Raw genomic sequence first — 17,329 nt, forward strand, 5'->3', positions numbered from 1 at the left:
TTACCTAATTATTTGTTTACTGTGTGTCTCCCTCCTAGACTGTGAGCTTTGCCTTATTTAACTTTTTATTTCTCTTCCTTCCAACCACTCCACTGACAGCTCCCCGGTGCTAAGCAGAGGACTCGGCATAGCTATGCTTATACAATTGATCGACTTAATTATCCCAATTATCCTGATGGGTTGGTGTTACTCTCACTTTTCCAAGGAAAAGGTCTCCAAGGTCTGCCTCAGGTCACACACCTTCTAAGTGGTAAAGCTTCCAAAATGACCCAGGTACAGGAGAGGCATTTGAAAGCTAGCCACCCGCTCTGGGTTGAGTCTCAGGAAAAGCCCAACCTCAAATCCCAAGGGATCCAAGGAGGGAAAAGGAGGCTTTGATGTGCCTGAGCAGGGCCAGGGAAAGGCTGCAGCTGTTTCCCAGGCAGCAGCCACCACAGGGAAAGGCCAGAGGCACAGCCAGAAGGAACCTCCTGCAGTGAACCTGTCCAGGCCAAAGCCAGTCCCCCAGCTGCCCACCCTGCCCCCTTCCCCTCCCCCTTTTCTGGATGTCTGGACCAGACCCCAGAACTCCAACCCTCCCTCAGGAAGGGAGGCCTCGTCTTCCAAGGTGGGGCAGAGTGCCGGGGCTCCAAATAGGAAAGGGATTTTGAGGCCTGTTTGACAGGTATGATACCTGCACACGAAAGCTAAGAGGCGAGGAAAATGATACAAGGGAGACAGGGCCCCGGGTCAGCTCTCCAGCACAGCCCAGGGCGCAGGCTTACCTGGGCCCAGGTGTGGAGGGGGGCGACCTGGGACCCTGTGTCTACCACTGCAAGGCCCTGGAGGTTGGAGCCACGTTCTGGCCTGGCTCTGGGCACCTGACTCACCCTCTCCTCCTGTGCCAGGAGCGGCCGCTGAAAGGGGTCTTTGCCCCCAGACCCCAGGGGAGCTCCGGCGGGGAGAGGCCCAGAGGCTGGCAGATGTGGGATGGCCTCACCTCGCCCTCCCCAGCCTTCCTGCCCTCCCTCCTCCCCCCTCATCGCCATTGTGCCTTTAAGGCACTTGGAACGCTCAGCTCTATGCCAGCCGGGGACCCTGGCGTCTGGCCAGCTATGGCCTCTTGATTAAAGACACACAGAGACGCAATCACATGCACAGACACACAAGGGGTTCACCATGGCCCAGAGACACCCGCTCACCAGCCGCAGAGATGTGCTCAGATGCCCCAGAATGATGTCAACAAAAACACGCAAACAACCCCCTCCACCCGCACCCTCCGTTCACTCCCGTCCCTCGCAGACCCTTCAGCTCGCCGCCAATGCCCTGGATTTTCCCAGGTTGACTCTCGTTTCAGGAAACAGCCAAACCGTCCACATAAGTGGGGCAGCCCTGTCCCCTAAGCGTTGGCATTGGGCCCAGGCTCCCCAGTCTCCTCTGCCCCAGGCCTTCCTGCAGCCCCTTCCCCTGGCAGCCCACTGCTCTGATCGGCCGGAAGTGGCCTTGAGGCAGGGAGAGCCAGAGAGGTCCCCCACGCCCACTCCCAAGAGAGGCCCACATGCCTCCCTGCTCAGCCTTCCTGGGGTGAATGGAGTCGGACCCCAAGACTTTGGAACCAGGACCTTGACCCTTCCAATTTCCTTTTCCCTAGTGGAGTGGCCAAAAGGGCCACCAGTGGGGTCAAGGGACAGAAGGACCAGAGGCCAAAGAGGGCCAACTCTGGCAAGTCTGACCCCAGCTTGGGTATGACTTCTAGGTGCCACCATTTCTCTCACCCCTGAGGCTGGGAGCTTCTTTCCCACCCTCCTCTCCAGAGATCTCTCCAGCGTGTGTGTGTGTGTGTGTGTGTGTGTGTGTGAGAGAGAGAGAGAGAGAGAGAGAGAGAGAGAAGAGGGACTCAGGACTAAGGAGAGAACTTCAGGGTGTGGCGAAGTCTTAGAGGTCACTCAGTCGGGGCCCCTGCTAGCTGTGACAAATGGATGCAAGAACTAGCATGCCTGGTGAGTGGCGGCCCATCCGGGGTTCCGCTTCCAGCAGGGACACCTGTCCACCTGGAAGAGAGCCTGACTGTGCTCTTTGAAGTCAACCTCAAAGGATTTCAGGGTGAGCTGGAGCCTCCCTTGAAAAAGCCATTATGTAGAGAAGATCCAGGTCGTATTTAAGTAAACCTCTTTCGCAGTTTTTTTCTGTTTTCAACCTCTACATCCAGGCCTAGGGTGACAGGCTGGGTGAGAAGGGAACTCAGCATGGAAAATGGTGCTTTCTTGTCTATGCTTCACGAACCTTTCTAAAGTTTCTGATGTGTGTCTCCCCACCCCCGCCCACCCCCGCTGGGGCAATGCTCATCCTGCCCCACCCTACAGTGTGACTTCATAGCTTTAATCACATCCCCGCTCAGCTTCGTCTCTCCAGACTGGAGAGCCATAAGCTCTCTTGTCTGTCCTCACTAGGCTGCCTTGCCTTCCCCTTCATCGATTTAGCTGCCCTTCCCTGGAGCTTTTCCATCTCTGTATATCTTTCTTGAGGTGGCAGGACTGAAACGCACAAAATTCTCTAGGTGAGGATGATGAAAGAAGACCGACGTCAATAACTCTGCCCAGATGTGTGTGCGGAAGGTCCCTGCAGCAGCGGGAGAGGGGCAGGTGCAGCTCGGGCTCCGGAGACGCCCACGGGGTCCTAGGAAGCCCACGGGGCTAGGGACCGGAGGGAATGAACCCCTCTTGCTGGAGAGGGCCTGGAACATGTGGCTCTGGGGAAGGGACCGGGGAGGGATGAAAATAAACAGGGGTTTTTGGAAAAACAAAATGGAGAGTCTGGGATTTCACTCAGATGCTCCCCCAATAAGACCAGATAAGTAGATCAGCCTCTGGAAAGGGCCCCTGCCAAACCTGCTCCCTTCCAGAAGTCTCCATCTCTGACAATACCACTGCCACTGGCCCTGGGGGCTGGCAGCACCTTCCTCCCTCTCCCTGGTCCGCAGCCCAGGACTGCAGGCCCTGCCAATTCTGTCCCATCATGGCCGCCCCCCAACAGGCTCTGGGGGCATTTTTTGGCCCCAATGTACCCCATCCTATCTCCCTGCATTCTCTTGTGCTCAACCCATCATGCTCACGGATGCCAGAGTGAGCTTCCCAAAACATGACGCCCATCACTTCACACCTCCCACCGTCTCAAAAATCCTCCAGATAAACACAGCACATTTTTGAGAGGATAAAATATAAACGCTCAGGCTGTCTGCAAACTACCTCTCCACCCAAGATCAAAGGTTTTTGTAAATGAAACCCTCGTCCACTCAGCCAAGCCAGTCTGCGCACGGTCTGGCCTCCCCCAAGCACACCCATCCCCGCGCACATTCGTCCCTGCATACGCTGCTCAGGAAGGTCCTAGGTGGGGAAACCTCCCACTTTCCCCTGCCACACGTCACCTCCCTTCGAAGGCCCAAGTCCAGCCCCTCCCACCAACATGTCTTCGGCACTTCAGGTGCAGACCACGGGCCAGGCTCTTGGGGTACTGCATGGCTCTGTGAGCGCACTTCAGGTGCAGACCACGGGCCAGGCTCTTGGGGTACTGCATGGCTCTGTGAGCGCACTTCAGGTGCAGACCGCGGGCCAGGCTCTTGGGGTACTGCATGGCTCTGTGAGCGCACTTCAGGTGCAGACCACGGGCCAGGCTCTTGGGGTACTGCATGGCTCTGTGAGCGCTGGTTTGACGTGATCAGCTGCGGGAATGGGCAGAGGAGTCTGCATGGCACAGTTACAAGGCAAGTCTCTAACCTCGCGAGATGTCTGACAGCCCTGTTTTCCCCACACCTTCAAAAGCATGACGACACAGGCGAACAGGCAGCAGTGGGCCCACGCAGGTCACAGGCAGGGATGCCCCGTGAGGGGCCGGGGCCCAGGAATGGGAGATGCCCTTTCAGGAAGTTTCGTGCATAAAAACAAGGGGCACCAAGTCACCGAGTCAAGGTTCCAGGGGTTAGTGAGGGAGCCCTTCTAACCCGGACACAAAGAGGGGATTTGAGTTCTGTCTTAAGAATCGAACGGTCATATTAGTTGGGAAAATGAGCCAACACTGCAAAGGCCGAATAACTGAGTGAGACGATACTCGGCTGGCTTAAGCTGCAGTGGAACGGTCCCCCGGCTTCACACAGCTTACAGCACAAGTCTTCTGCTTTGACGTGGAGCCGTTTGGCCCTCAGGAACTCACTCACTCAGGCGTTACGACGGAGGCTCAGCCTCCAGCGAGGAGTGAGGAGTGAGTTACGCAGCAGCGGGTCTGGCTGAGCTCGGTGCCTGCTCCCAGCCCTCTCCCCCTCCTCCCCTCCCCCTCCCCCCCTTTCTGGGTTATTCTTAGCAAGAGGTGACCTCAGAGTGCTCCCACTGAGCAAAAATAACCCTGGAGGAAGTTGATGAATATAAATTTTCAATGAATAAGTGCATATACCTAGTAAACAGGGCAGGGAGCCCTGAAAGGCCGGTCCCCACCCCAGGGTCTGGCGGGCAAGGGCAGATACTGTCCCTCCTGGAGCCCCAGCGGTAACCAGCACATAGGACAAAGGCGGTCGCGGGGCAGTCTGGGTCTGTGAGCAGGCAGGAACCGGCTTCGGACACCCTCACTTGTTACTCAGCAACGTCCTCGGAGCCGGTGAACAGGAAGATGCCTCTTCCTCCCAGCCGACGCTCACACCCACACACAGGCCCACACTCTCTGGCCAGCAGGGACCAGCCCTGCAGGCTGCTGTCCCGTCCTCTGGTTGTGGGTACTGGCCAGCCAGCAGGCCCTGCACCCAGGTGCCAGCTCCCTTTCTAGGCTCCGCCCAGCCCTGAGGCCGGCTTCCTGTTTCCTGTTGCTGCTCCGCCGCTGAGGCCAGTGCCACAGACCAACCCCGCCGCCCGGTTGAAATGGGCCCACTGCTCACTCCTCAGACCGCTGCAGCCTTCCCCACGTACCTGCAGGCTCCCTGGTATTTGGGTCAATTGCCCTGCTCAGTTCTGTTTTCTCTGGATGCTTTTTGGACCAGGTCTACACGCTTTTTCAAACAGCCCTGCCTTCATATGTTATCTTAAAGCGAATTGGGGATACCCAGTCTTCCAGACGGTGCGGCTGGAGCGGCAGGGGGGAATGAGCACCGTGGGCCCTGCAGTCGGGAGGTGTGGAGTCCAGGTCCAGATCGTCCTCTCTGAACCTCAGTCTCTTCGTGTGAATGTGGGGATGGTAATGCCAGCGGCCTCCACCTACCCCACACAGGTTTGTCGCTGGCATCAAATGAGGTCACGGTGCAGAAAGCCCTTGCTGGCAATCGACTGCTGCACCACCCTGAGCCTTTCTTCGTGGTCGCTGACCTCAGTGAGTGGGCAGACAGTGCAACGGGGGTGCCTCTAAATGGCAGATCTGGTGGAAGAGACAAGGTCTCTCCACCAGCTTTTCTGTGTGAAAAGCCAGGCTTTGGTTTAGGTTTTTTAAAACTCCCAATCCACCAGGAAATGGTACTTTTGGAAAACACAACATCATGACTGTGGATGTGGCGACAGTATCAAATTGATATAAAGGTTTCTAAATGCTGATTCTCAAGTTCTGTACAGACAGGTAGCAAAACAGTTCGCAGATTGGTGCTTCGCAGTCAGGCGTGTGGACCAAAGCCCGGGATTGGTGGGCTGATACCTTGTCTTACTTCTTAGTGTTCATTTTAATTTCACAGTCAGTTCAAAAGGGAGAGCTAGCGTGGGTCACGATGGCTGCCCTGGGCTTCATTTGCAAGACAGGCCTTGGTGGGCTGTGATACCGGGCAGGTAGAGAGAAGGGAAGGCTGCAGAACAGCTTACGAGGCAGCGGGACAAGCGTGCTTGGGGTGATCAGGGAGCAGCGAAGAGGCGGGGTTTCCTTGGCAAAAGAGGTGGACGCTGAGCGGCAGTGCAGAGGCAGGAGGGGTCACATGGGGGAGGCAAATGGAGGGCTCCAGGTCTCGTCCCAGGAGAAGAAAGCTCCTAGGTGAAAGCGACGTGCCCCGGGCTGTATTTAGTGTAACCGCAAGCGGCCTCCCCTCTAGCACACTAGGTGGAAATAAGTCTTATTTATCTGGCAGCTGCTCAGTAGGTGTAATGTGTTTGTCACCGAAAAAGAGAGGGCCGGGGGTTCCAGAGAGATGTTGGGGGCAGGTGGGGCCTGATCTGGGTGAGGGCGCAGCTAGGAGGCTGACACAGGAGCAGGAGAAAGTGGAAGGCACTCAGGGACAGGCAGACCTGGGGGAAATTCTGGAGACGATTTCACAGCCTCAGGCCGGGGGATGGTGAGGACACCACTGGATATACCTCGTCCCTCCCCGTCCAGCAGTGGATATGCAACATTTGCACAAATGTTTGCACTCCCAGCACTGCTCCCTCTGTTCCACCTGCCAGGATTTGAGCCAAGCCCACCCTCCCACCCCGTTTCCAGGCTTAGCTCGATGACACACACTCAGCTGCTTTAAAGCTCCCTGGTCAATCTGTTCCCAGGGCCACAGCTGCGCCAGGTCCCCTGAAGCCCTCCCTGCTGTGCTCCTCGGCTGGGGAGGGGTGGAGGCCTGGGCCAGCACCTGCTCCACAAGTGAACCAGGTGGCCCGAGGCCCAGGAGACCGTGGGCTGGCCCTGAGCTGCAGCACGAACTTCCCCCACGTGGGCTCCCTTGGGGTCCACGGGCCTGCTGCCGGGGAAGATCTGCGGGCTGTTCTCTGTTCCCCTCTACGTGCAAGGCGTCCCTTTCACGACAGCTGCCTCAGCCCCATGCCTCCCCACGCACTCTCTCCCTTCCCAGGGCCTCACTTAGGACTGGACCACATCCACACTGACCTGCATGGGATGCGCACCGCTGCCCACTGGAGCTGCTGAGAGGCCGATGCCAGGCTCCCACCCGAAAGGCCTTGCAGACCCCTGGCCCACTGGCCCCTCCGGGGGTGGGGATGCCGGTTTATGACGCTGCTGGCCCTGTGCATTTGGAGCCCACTTTGCTGTTTGCACAGCACCCCTGGAGGTGGACAGGGCAGGTATTACCAGTAGCCGTATTTTACCAATGAGGAAGCAAAAGTTCAGAGAGGTTCAGTAACTTGCTAAGGTCACACAGCTGGGAAGCAGTAAATCCAGGGCTGCTGCTTCTGTTTCGGGTAAGGGCAGGACCGACCTTTGCTGACCACTGGCTCTTTGGTGTTTTAACCCATTTAATTCTCACAGGGGTCTAGGAGGAATGCATTTTTATCATCTCTGTTTTTCAGAACGGGAACCCAAGGTTCGGGCAGTGACTTGTTCAATGTCACACAGGTGGTCTGTGGCGGAGCTGGGATTTAAACCCAGGTCTGTTGGATTTTAAAGACAGTGCTTTTCCTTCCATGCTGGGCACTGTTCCAGGCCAGGGGTGTATGACCCACCGGGCCGTGCCCCTCTTCCCTCTCATCGTCCATCTCTGGACGCACTTCCACACTTACCCCTGATTTCCCTGCACCCTCTGATCCTGGGGCCCCACCCCACCTCTCAGTGATGTTCCCTCCCTTTGGTTCCAGGGACTCACAAATGTGAGTCAAAGGGCTGCCAGGTCCCATTTGCTACAGGTGGTGGCTCCCATCCCCAGCACCCGAGCCAGGGAAAGGCGGAGTTTGCGCTGCAGATCTCGATCTCGAGCACACGTGCAGCTCAGATTCGGAATGACAGGTGGGCTCTGACTCAGCCTGCACTGTGCCCCTCCACCTTCTCCCGCCAGGTGCCCTGTGAGGGTGGGGAGGAGAGTGGAGGGACCCCCGGGAACCTGGGAGCGCAGCCTGGAGTCTGCTGCAAGCTGAAAATTCCTTTGAAGTCCCGTTTTATCTTTCAACTGCATGTGAATTTTTCATTCCAGGCCATAAAATATCCATGTCTGCTTTAATATTAAAGTGTTTAAAATTACTTACCAGTTAAATGACTTAGCTTCTTCCCCCCTCCCCTCCAAATCTCCAAGCAGAAGTGGCAGTGGTGCACTTCAGTGCCCTGCAGATTCCCAGAGCTCCCGACTCCAAGAAGCCCCCCTCACCTCCAGCTGGTGCAGCCCGCCCTCCCTCCCTCCGCTGCCCCTTTCACTGCAGCCACGTTCACCCTGCTCTCTGCCCCGAGGAGGAAAATCCTGCCCCGCTGAGAACATTTCCTTGAAGGGCTGAGTTACAAATGCGGGGCTCCTGGCTCCTTTTACCTTCTTGCTCCAAGTTCCCCGTTCTCAGCTGGAAGGGACGAAAAGAAAGGAACCAGCTGTGGCTGCAGCTGGCAGATAACTATTGTTCTGCCTCTGAGTTTAAGGCATAAGGAAGGCACGTTCCTGCCGCCCACGGGCCTTGCCCTCCGGAGCACGCCTCATCTTGGGCAACCCCAGAGTCCCCCCCACCCCGATTCAGAGGCAATGGCACCCGGAAGCCCGGGGTCTACACTTCCACTGGACTTCTACAGTGCCCAGCCCTCCTCCTCTCTTCACAGCCTGCGTCTCTTCCCTACTCACTTCGATCGGACTTCCAGACCTCAGTTCCCTCCCTCCAAGTTCTCCAGGTGGGGCTGAGGCCCAAGGTGGGTGTCTGGATGGGGAGGGAGGGGCCCATGCAGGCAGGCTAGGGAAAAACAAGTCCCACTCTCTTGCTGCCCTTCCAGAAAGAAGCTGAGAGTCAGGCGCCTGGTTCAAGTCCCACAAGACCCACAGCGCAAGTCCCCTGGCCTCTAGGGGCCTCCAGTTCGATGCAGAAAATAGGAAAGTTTGGGGGTGGTTTTGGGGATCCAGTGAATGGGGAATGGAATTGGGCTCTACAGCTGGAGGGGTACACTCCATGCCCCGTCTTGGCGTGCCCAGGTCCCTGCAGGACACATCACGGGCGTTTACAGTGTGCGCAGGCGCGTGCGTGCGTGCGTGCTGTTAGCGTGTGTGCGTACGCGTGCGTGCGCCTGCGCGCGCACCTGGGCTGGGGGTACGCCACCTCACTCACCGGAGGGTGCTTGCGCTTCCTCCCAGGCCGCCCCACCTTCCGGGCAGTTGTGCTGGGCTCCTGCCGCTCCTCCTTGCCGCGAGCCTCGTCCTGCTCCTCTCCCTCCTGTGGGCACAGACACAGCCTGTAAAGCCGGGGCTGGACCCCAGCGCCCTCCCCAGCGTCCCACCCGCAGGGCAGCCACACTCCCAGGGTTGTGCCGCGCTGGTCCCCCTGGCAGGGATGGTCTTCACCCGCTTTCTGACTGGCAGAGCTGGGCCACCCCGAGGGCCGAGTCAACTTCATCCTCAGGGGACTTCAGAGCCGCCCCGCTGCCCCAGCAGAACGCAGCTCTCCCTTGGGTGGACACGTTCTCTGAACCACAGAATCATAACACACGCTCTGACAAAGAATTTGTTTCTGGATATGAGTTTATTTATATGAAAAAAAATCTAAAACAAGTACCAAAATGATTAATGCTGTCTTTAATGAATCACCTTTATTGAAGAGAATAAAATCACAGGAAGAGAAGCATGACATGTAGCGATGTCTACTGGAAGTACACGCAACCCTTGGAAGGAGGCGTACCACAGACCACGGAGGGCATTACAGCCCCTGTACATACACCTGCCCTGAAGCAGCTGCCACATCGCGTAGGCACTGCATGTGCCTGTCACCCCGCGGGAGCATCTCAGGGACCGTGTCTTGGTTCACCGTGATGCCCGTCCTTCGCTGAATTTTGGACCAGAGTTTGGTTTTGTTACCACCCTTCACCTGGCACATGCCAGGGCCGAGCCCTGCAATGCTTGTCTCGTGGGGCAGACACATAAACCTAGAAAGTCCTCCTGCCTCACTGCTCCAGCCTGGCCACAAACCACCCACAAGCTGCTTCTGACTCAGCCGGCTCCAGCATGACTAATCATGAGCGAAAGCTGTGCTGGGGAAGGAGCGAGAAAGGGACCCTGGCCCAGCAGAGGCCCCTCAGGCCGCCTGCCGTTCGTGCCCTGCACGACGTCGGCAGCCGCAGACATCTTCACAGTCCTCCCAGGGGAGGGCGCCAGCCCAGAGCCACGCTGGTGCCACAGAAAAGGGGAGGGGCACAGATTCCCAGGGGATTGAATCGAGGTGGCCCTCAATGTCCCACTCAACTTTCATTTTTTGTGATTTCAAAATAGCTTGTGGTTTGCCACATTAATTTTCAGGTGACGGTGGGACATGCAGATGGAAACCTACTGCGACCCGTCACAGACATGAGACCAATGGGAAGAGTGGCACTGGCCCGCTCTGTCCATCCATCCATTCAAGGCACATCTGGGACAGACCTGCCCGGGAAGGAGATTTAGCATTGCAGCTGAGAGTCCGGGAGCCCTCCGAGGACATATGGGTGGAAGATGACAGAGGCCCCAGGCCTTAGCACTGAGGGGAGACTCCAGTCAAGTTGCGGGAGGTGGAGAGAGTGTTCAGAGGAGCAGAAAGGGGACGCCGGTGTATTGTGGGTACAAGAAAAAAGGGAGTTGCCAACCCAAGAGGCAAAGTCGACAGATGCAAAGAAGTCGAGCGCAGAGAGATTTGGTTAGGGGTGGAAACGGTCAGCCTCAGAGGGAAGCTGTGCAGAATGACACGGCAATGAGGACCAAGGGGCCGGAGAGGGGCTGGAGAGACAGTTTAAGGAACCCAGCCGAGAAAGGTCTGGAAAAGAAGCCAAGGACAGGGAGCCTAGTGCCGGCTGCGGACAGGAGGTGAGGGTCCAGGGTGGTGAGAGAAAGGCTGCCCCAGGACCAGAGACCCTTGAGAGGCTCTTTTCAGGAAAACATGGCAGAGAAACTGTGAGGGCAGAAAGGCCGAGGTGGGGGACAGCCAAGTGGCGGGGAGGCCTCCATGACAGCTCTGTGGGCCTGGACTGGAGGGGGGCCCAGGGCCACATGCGCCATGGTAAGCCAGGCCTGCTGGTGCTGGGCTGTCTTCTGAGACCCCACAGACACCCCCATTTAAGAAACAATCACTTGGATCACACAGAGAGAAAATATTACCAATGCAGCTTAACGCTGGTGAAAGTTCCAACTGAATCTACCCAAGTATAGTGGATTTCAGCTGAGGTGGTGCTTTTGGTCAGGTTACACCACGGCTAAAAGGGCGCCGTCTTGATCGTGCCAACCGGGTAACTCGGCATTTACAACACATTTGGAGGCCACGCAAGGTCGTGGAAAGGCACGGGGCTTAAAGCAAAGCAAAATGGGTATGAGCCCGGCTTGTCCATGTGCTAGTTCCAGGACTGTTCTCTCTGAAACTCAGTTTCCTCATCCATAAAATGGGGGTAGGAAGGTGTCCATTCTGCCTGCTTCTCGGGTTTTTAAGAAGACAGATGACTAAGTGGTTCATACCCTTGCCTGTTTTGTTCACTGCTGAATGCCCAGAGCCTAGAACAGACTCAGCAGCACTTAGTGGGTCTTCCATATGCCCCTCGATGAGAGGACTTACATATTCCCCGGCAGCAGGAGGCCCACCCAGCCCCTGTACTTGCCTGCAGAGCACTAGGCCACACCTAGCCAAGCCTCTGACCATTGCTCGTGGCCGGGCCCACGGGCCTGGAATGCACAGGGAGCAGCCAAGAGGGGGTGCCGAGGTGGGTCAGGACCAGCCTGGGTGGCCATGGGGTCTGAAAAGACTCCTACCACCCAGAAATTCTGGGCTCTGAACTATTTCTTTAGCACACTGCATCTCTTACAGAAGAGATTCATCTGATTTTCTAACTTTTGCTCTGAACTAATCAGAGACGGGAAAGCCAATCAGAGCCTCAGATCAGCACCAAGGAACCACAATTACCAGGCTGCCTGTGCTGACTAAAAACAAAGACACCTGCTGTTTCAGGACCGCCAAGCCCCAGCTTCCATTAGCATATGGAGAAAGCCTTTGGGGGCCCCTGATAGGCAACCCCTGTGCCATCTGGAGACTTGCTGTCATTCCTCACCTCCACACACGTGCTCTGCCTGACACACAGGAGATGCTCAGCACATCCTTCCCTGTTGAATTTAGTTCAATGCAACACCCCCAAGAGGAAGAGGTGGAAGACCTTGATGCCAGACCATCTGTCCAGGTCCTGATGTATTGAGAACGGGGAGCCCCCAGGGCCATGTCCTGAGCCTATCCCTCAGGGCCCAAGCGGGGAACGGCACCTGATGCCCAGTCCAACACTCTGCCCTCCGGTACCCCTGGGGTGTGCTTCGGAAACCGAGTCTCCACGAGAGTCCAGGTGGGGAGTGGCACCGAGGTCTGAGCGACTCTGGCCCATACCCTTTCCATCTAGCCCTGAAGCACGGCTTTGTGAAAAGCGTGCCGTTTTCGGTCAACACGTCATTCTTCCGTGATACGGCGACATCGCGGGGCAAAGGGAGGTGGCGATACCTTCAGCTCTGGGTCTGCCTGCATTCACACCCACAAGGGAGAGGGGTAATACACTGAGAAGGGTGAGCAGATGGCTCGGGGCGTGCCCCTCAAGGAGGCGTATCAAGCGGTTCACTCTCGCATCTGTTGTGGGGCCTGTTTCATTCAATATCTTTGCTGATGGGCTGAGCAAAGGAATGTAAAATATGCTTATCAAATCTGCCAGTAGCACTGAGCCGGGAGGTGTCACTAATACCCTGAAAGGGAAGAGTCGCATCCACAGTGACTTGGAGCAGCTGGAAAACAGTAACAAATTTAGCAGGAAGAGCCTTGAGCCCAGGTTGGTTTCCTCATCTGTCAAGTGAAGGGGCTGAATTCGTCAGTCCTCCCAGTGGGAGGGGGCAGGAATGGGCAGAAATTCTAGTGAGGTGGGCTTTGGGGCAGGGAGGGGGCAGGCTGGACTTTTTGCTCTGCTATTTACTCCCTAGTCCCTTCGAGCTATTTAACCTCTCTAGTCTAGCGTTCCTCACCTACAAAATGGGGATAATAGTATCTACTTCACAGCAATGGTATAACAATTAAATGAGGTAATATATGGAAAGCTGACACATGAGAGTCACTCAAGAATTGCTGACTTCCTCCGCTCCCAGGTCCCGACCAGAACTATTCACAAACGTGCATCCCTCCCTCCTCCCCGTCCCTCCCCACCCCCATGCAAACCCCAGCTCACTGCCCCAGCCATCACTCAGTGCTACAGACAAACCCCAACATCTGGCTGGTACCGCCGCAGTGAGATACTCAGGAACGCTGGGGCTCCGTGATCCTTCCAAAATGCAAAGCTGATTACGTCACTCCACAGAGCTTAAGCCCTTGCTGAGGGGGCTCCCAGGGCCCTGCAGGATCAAGCCAAGCTCCTTAGCCCCGGTGAAGGAAGGCCCTAGGATCTGGCGGGCACTTCCCACCCATCGTAAACCGACCGCACCAGGTGCAAATGTGGGCTGCTCCCTCCCTGGGACATTGGCACAGACCCTTGCTTCTGCCTCACTTTTCCAACCTCACTTCCTAGATTCCCTTCCCCTGGGCCCCTCCTTCCCATACCCCACCTAGACTGAGTCTATGGGTCCTTCCTCTCCCATAGCACCCACTATCCAGCACTGCAACTACCAGCTATCATCATGATCAAGCCAGAAGCCCCTCGAGGAAAGGAACTCTGTCTTATTCACCTTGGCTTCGTCCCCAGTGCCTAGAGCGATGCACCTGGCACAGGGCAGGCACTCAAAATACTTGACGAGTGACTGTCACATAGTAGATGTTCAATAAACAAGTCCATACACACAGAGAGAGGCACGGGTACAAATCCACAAACGTGCACAAATACAGCCAAGCAGGAGAATCCAGTGCCGTTCTCATCTTTATGACTCAAAGTCAGGAAACAGGATGACCAAAACGTATTTTCTCGTCTTAAACGTAATCATGTCACTTCAATTTATGTAACTCTTTACAGTTTTCAAAGCCCCTCTACATTTGGTGGCCTGTCAGATTAGGTGGTTACCATCAGCCTCTCCCAACTTCTGAGGCTATGATTTGACCTACATTTTAACACAGCTCACTGGATGGATTATTTTAGGCCACACACAGCTTCGCATTCTGAGGAGCTGGGCCATGATGACAATAATCTCACGTTGGTACAGTACATGGTAATTAACAAAGCATTTTCACGTACGTTATTTCATTTTACTCTTATGCTTTACAGAAAGTAGAGCTGGTTTTATTTTTTTCCATTACGCAGGCGGGAAATCTGAAGCTCAGAGTGGTTACCTAACTTTCAGAGATCAGAGAGCCAGCAAGGGAGGCCTTTACAACCAAAATTTAAATCTTTTGATTCCCAGCCCTCGGGTCTTTCCACAGCAACATGCCACCATACCCTACGATGCCGTGTGCCCCTGACACGTGTACATATGCACGACGATGAGCAGGCAGGCAAGCCAAGGTAAAGGTATGCTCTGGCATTCACACGCATACATCCACACGCAGTTGTCTCAGGGGCCTCATGCCTAGACGGGGACCCCTCCCGCTAAGAGAGACACATCCCACGAGGCCCTCACCCAGAGCCAGCCGGCCAGCCAGACATACGTGCCCCCTTCAGAGCGTACACCGGATGCTACTGACCCAGCATCCGCTGAGCAGATGTCTCAAGTTGGCGTTTGAGTCAAGGGGATGAACTTGCCGGATCTAGCCGGCCACTTGCCCGGGCCCCCTGGGACAAGAAGCACGTACAGCCTTTGCCAGCTGGCTGGCTGGCCTCCCAGGGCCTGTCTGTGGTCGTGGAATTCAGTGAAACGAATTGGCTTCTCTGGCAGGCAGAGCCCCGTTCTGGGTGCCTGAGTACCAGGCCCACGACTCCGCAGAGCACCCCGCACACACGCGCGCACACATGCACACGCACACGCATGGCAGGCCCAGGCTGGGCCGCAGGGTGAGCTGCAGGAGGACGGGAGGGGAGGGCAGGGGCACCGGGAATTGCTGTAGGTGCTCTCACTTCCACGCAGCCCTCCCAAGCCCCCCGTCTCTTCTGCTCTCGGTCACCTCCCAAAGCTCATCAGTCCTTTGTTTCAACTAACTCAACAATGTTCAACAGATATTCACTGACTGCTCAGTGGGCTTCGTATTATAATTATCGAGGAAGGTCTTCCATGACTCCCAAAAGGCCATGCTCCCAGAAGGCAGCGTCCGTGTCCTGATGGCCCCTCCGACACCCGCACAGCTCCCAGGCACCTGCGCACTGTGGGCTTTCCCCAGGCCCTCCTCACCCCGTGCACCATGCTGGGGCCTCACCGCCTTCCGGAACGGAGACTCCCCCCAGCACATACCCAGCCCACTGCAGCCCAGCCGTGCCCACCCCTGTGGTCCTAGGGCTACCATAAGGCCAGGCCCATGGATGTGCTCAAAAACATTTACCGAGCACCAGCTATGTACCAGATATAAAGATAAGCAAACAGGGAACTCAGTTCAGAGGGAGAGACGACACATAAATACACAAGTGCCTGTGCTGTGCCGAGGGCTGGGATGGAGCGCGCCCACTCTGCTAGCAGCCACCCCAAGCCCCCTCGCCCTCGCTCCTTCAGCAGCCCACCCGGGCTCTGCACAGCCCACCATCTCCTTCCCACCCCACCGGCCACCCTCCCTTGGTGGATGGAAAGAATCCAGAAAAATCTACTTCGTAGCCACGTGACTGTTACCAAGTTTCTCAACCTCTCTAAGCCTCAACTCCCTACCTGTAAAATGGGGATCCTCCAGTTACTGTGAGGAGTAGGTGAGTTAATTGCCGGGCAAAGGAAACTCCTTTAGACGCCCTTGCACACCGCGCACATGCTAAGGGGGGGTGATTGTAAGTAACAGCCCTAAGAGCCCTGTGGCTCTCCACAGAGGCAGCTGCAGGACATGACCAGGCCCTGTGCCCAGTCCAGGTGCCAGAAAGGAAGGATATCTTCCCATTCCTGTCATCCTGGGACACCCACTCTTGCTCAGCTCCCCGCCGGCCCTCTTCCCTTTGCAGAGCTGAGCTCAGCTTCCCCGCCCAGGCCCTGTGGGGCCGGCTTCTTGGCCGGGATGGGCTCCAACCCCAGCCCAGACCTGAGGGACCTTGGGCCCGGCCGTGGCCCCGCACGCGAGCCTCTGAAGGTAGCATAGCCCCTGCCATCAGCAGTTAGGTCATCCTGGGACTTCCCTGGTGGCACAGCAGTTAAGAATCCACCTGCCAATGCAGGGGACACGAGTTCGAGCCCTGGTCCGGGAAGATCCCACATGCTGCGGAGCAACGAAGCCCGTGCGCCACAACTACTGAGCCTGCGCTCTAGAGCCCGCAAGCCACAACTACCGAAGCCCACGTGCTTTAGGGCCTGAGTGCTGCAACTAATGAGCCCGCGTGCTGCAACTACTGAAGCCCAGGTGCCTAGAGCCCGTGCTCTGCAACAAGAGAAGCCACCACAATGAGGAGCCTGCGCACCACAATGAAGGGTAGCCCCCCCCTCGCTGCAACTAGAGAAAGCCCGCACGTAGCAACAAAGACCCAAAGCAGCCAAAAAAAAAAAAAAAAAAGGAGTTAGGTCATCCTGCAACTTGCCTCAGTTTTGCTTCTGTTCAGTGGGTAAAGGGAGAGGGGGCCATAGGCCGTGGGCTCTCAGGGGACTTTAAACCCACACCATTCACACCCTCGTCTGCATTGTCCCCACTCTTCTCCCATGCCTCTCAGTCCTCGGGGCTGCAGTGGATCTTCACCACAAATGTGCAGATAGGTTGGCAGACAGAGAGACAGGTAGATGGGGAGGAAGGTAAGTATATAGATAGATAGACAGCTAGTTAACTATCCAAAATAAATTACAAGACTAAATTTGTGCCACCGTGTTAACCACTCACACACACCATCTCACGGAAATCTCTCATTACGCCGCTCAGCAGTCACCTAGCTGAGTCCACATTCAAACAAAGGTCTATCTCCAGAGTCCAACCGACCCCCACTCAAGACTGTATTGACTGCAGAGTTAAACTTGACATGTAATAGCAGTTAACTTAGAGAATTTTAGAGAACCCGAACCCTAAAATGGAGGTCCCAGTCAGCTCTGGGGTGGGCACTGTTTACATCACTTGCCTGCTCTCCATGCACAAGCATCTAATCGACTCCACTGAGCTAAAAACGGACACGCCATTATTATTATTAGCTGTGTTCCCGAAGAGGTAAGGGCAAAGCTGCCTTTACTGGAACTGTTTAAATGTGTAAGAGGGATGCTCCCTCAACGACCCCTATAGTGACGATTTTAAAGCAAAGAGCAGGCCGAGTGACCGTGTGTGGGCATCTGAGTGCTCTAAAGGCAGGGCATGCCCGGGGCGGGCACCGGATCTGTGGGCCAGCAAGAACAGCTGAGCGTGGAGCCGGGGGAACCCCACCCAAGGATGCCCTTGAACTTCGGAACCGGAGTGCAGGAAGTGGTCGGCGCCCGAGGGAAATCAGTACGCCAGGTCTCTGGGTT

The 17,329-nt window shown here is 56.2% G+C and overlaps 1 protein-coding gene across 3 annotated transcripts in view; it reads right to left on the reverse strand.

Moving 5' to 3' along the window:
* The window catches only part of DNMT3A (DNA methyltransferase 3 alpha), a 104,983-nt gene that overhangs the window by 55,518 nt on the left and 32,136 nt on the right, over positions 1 to 17,329 (reverse strand). For all 3 annotated transcript variants that reach the window (XM_032652327.1, XM_032652326.1, XM_032652330.1), the window contains exon 3: positions 8,943 to 9,047. In XM_032652327.1, the coding sequence (XP_032508218.1) occupies positions 8,943 to 9,047 (105 nt within the window). The remainder of the gene's footprint in view (positions 1 to 8,942; positions 9,048 to 17,329) is intronic.

Source organism: Phocoena sinus, chromosome 13, assembly GCF_008692025.1.
Source record: "Phocoena sinus isolate mPhoSin1 chromosome 13, mPhoSin1.pri, whole genome shotgun sequence".
Lineage (NCBI taxonomy): Eukaryota > Metazoa > Chordata > Mammalia > Artiodactyla > Phocoenidae > Phocoena > Phocoena sinus.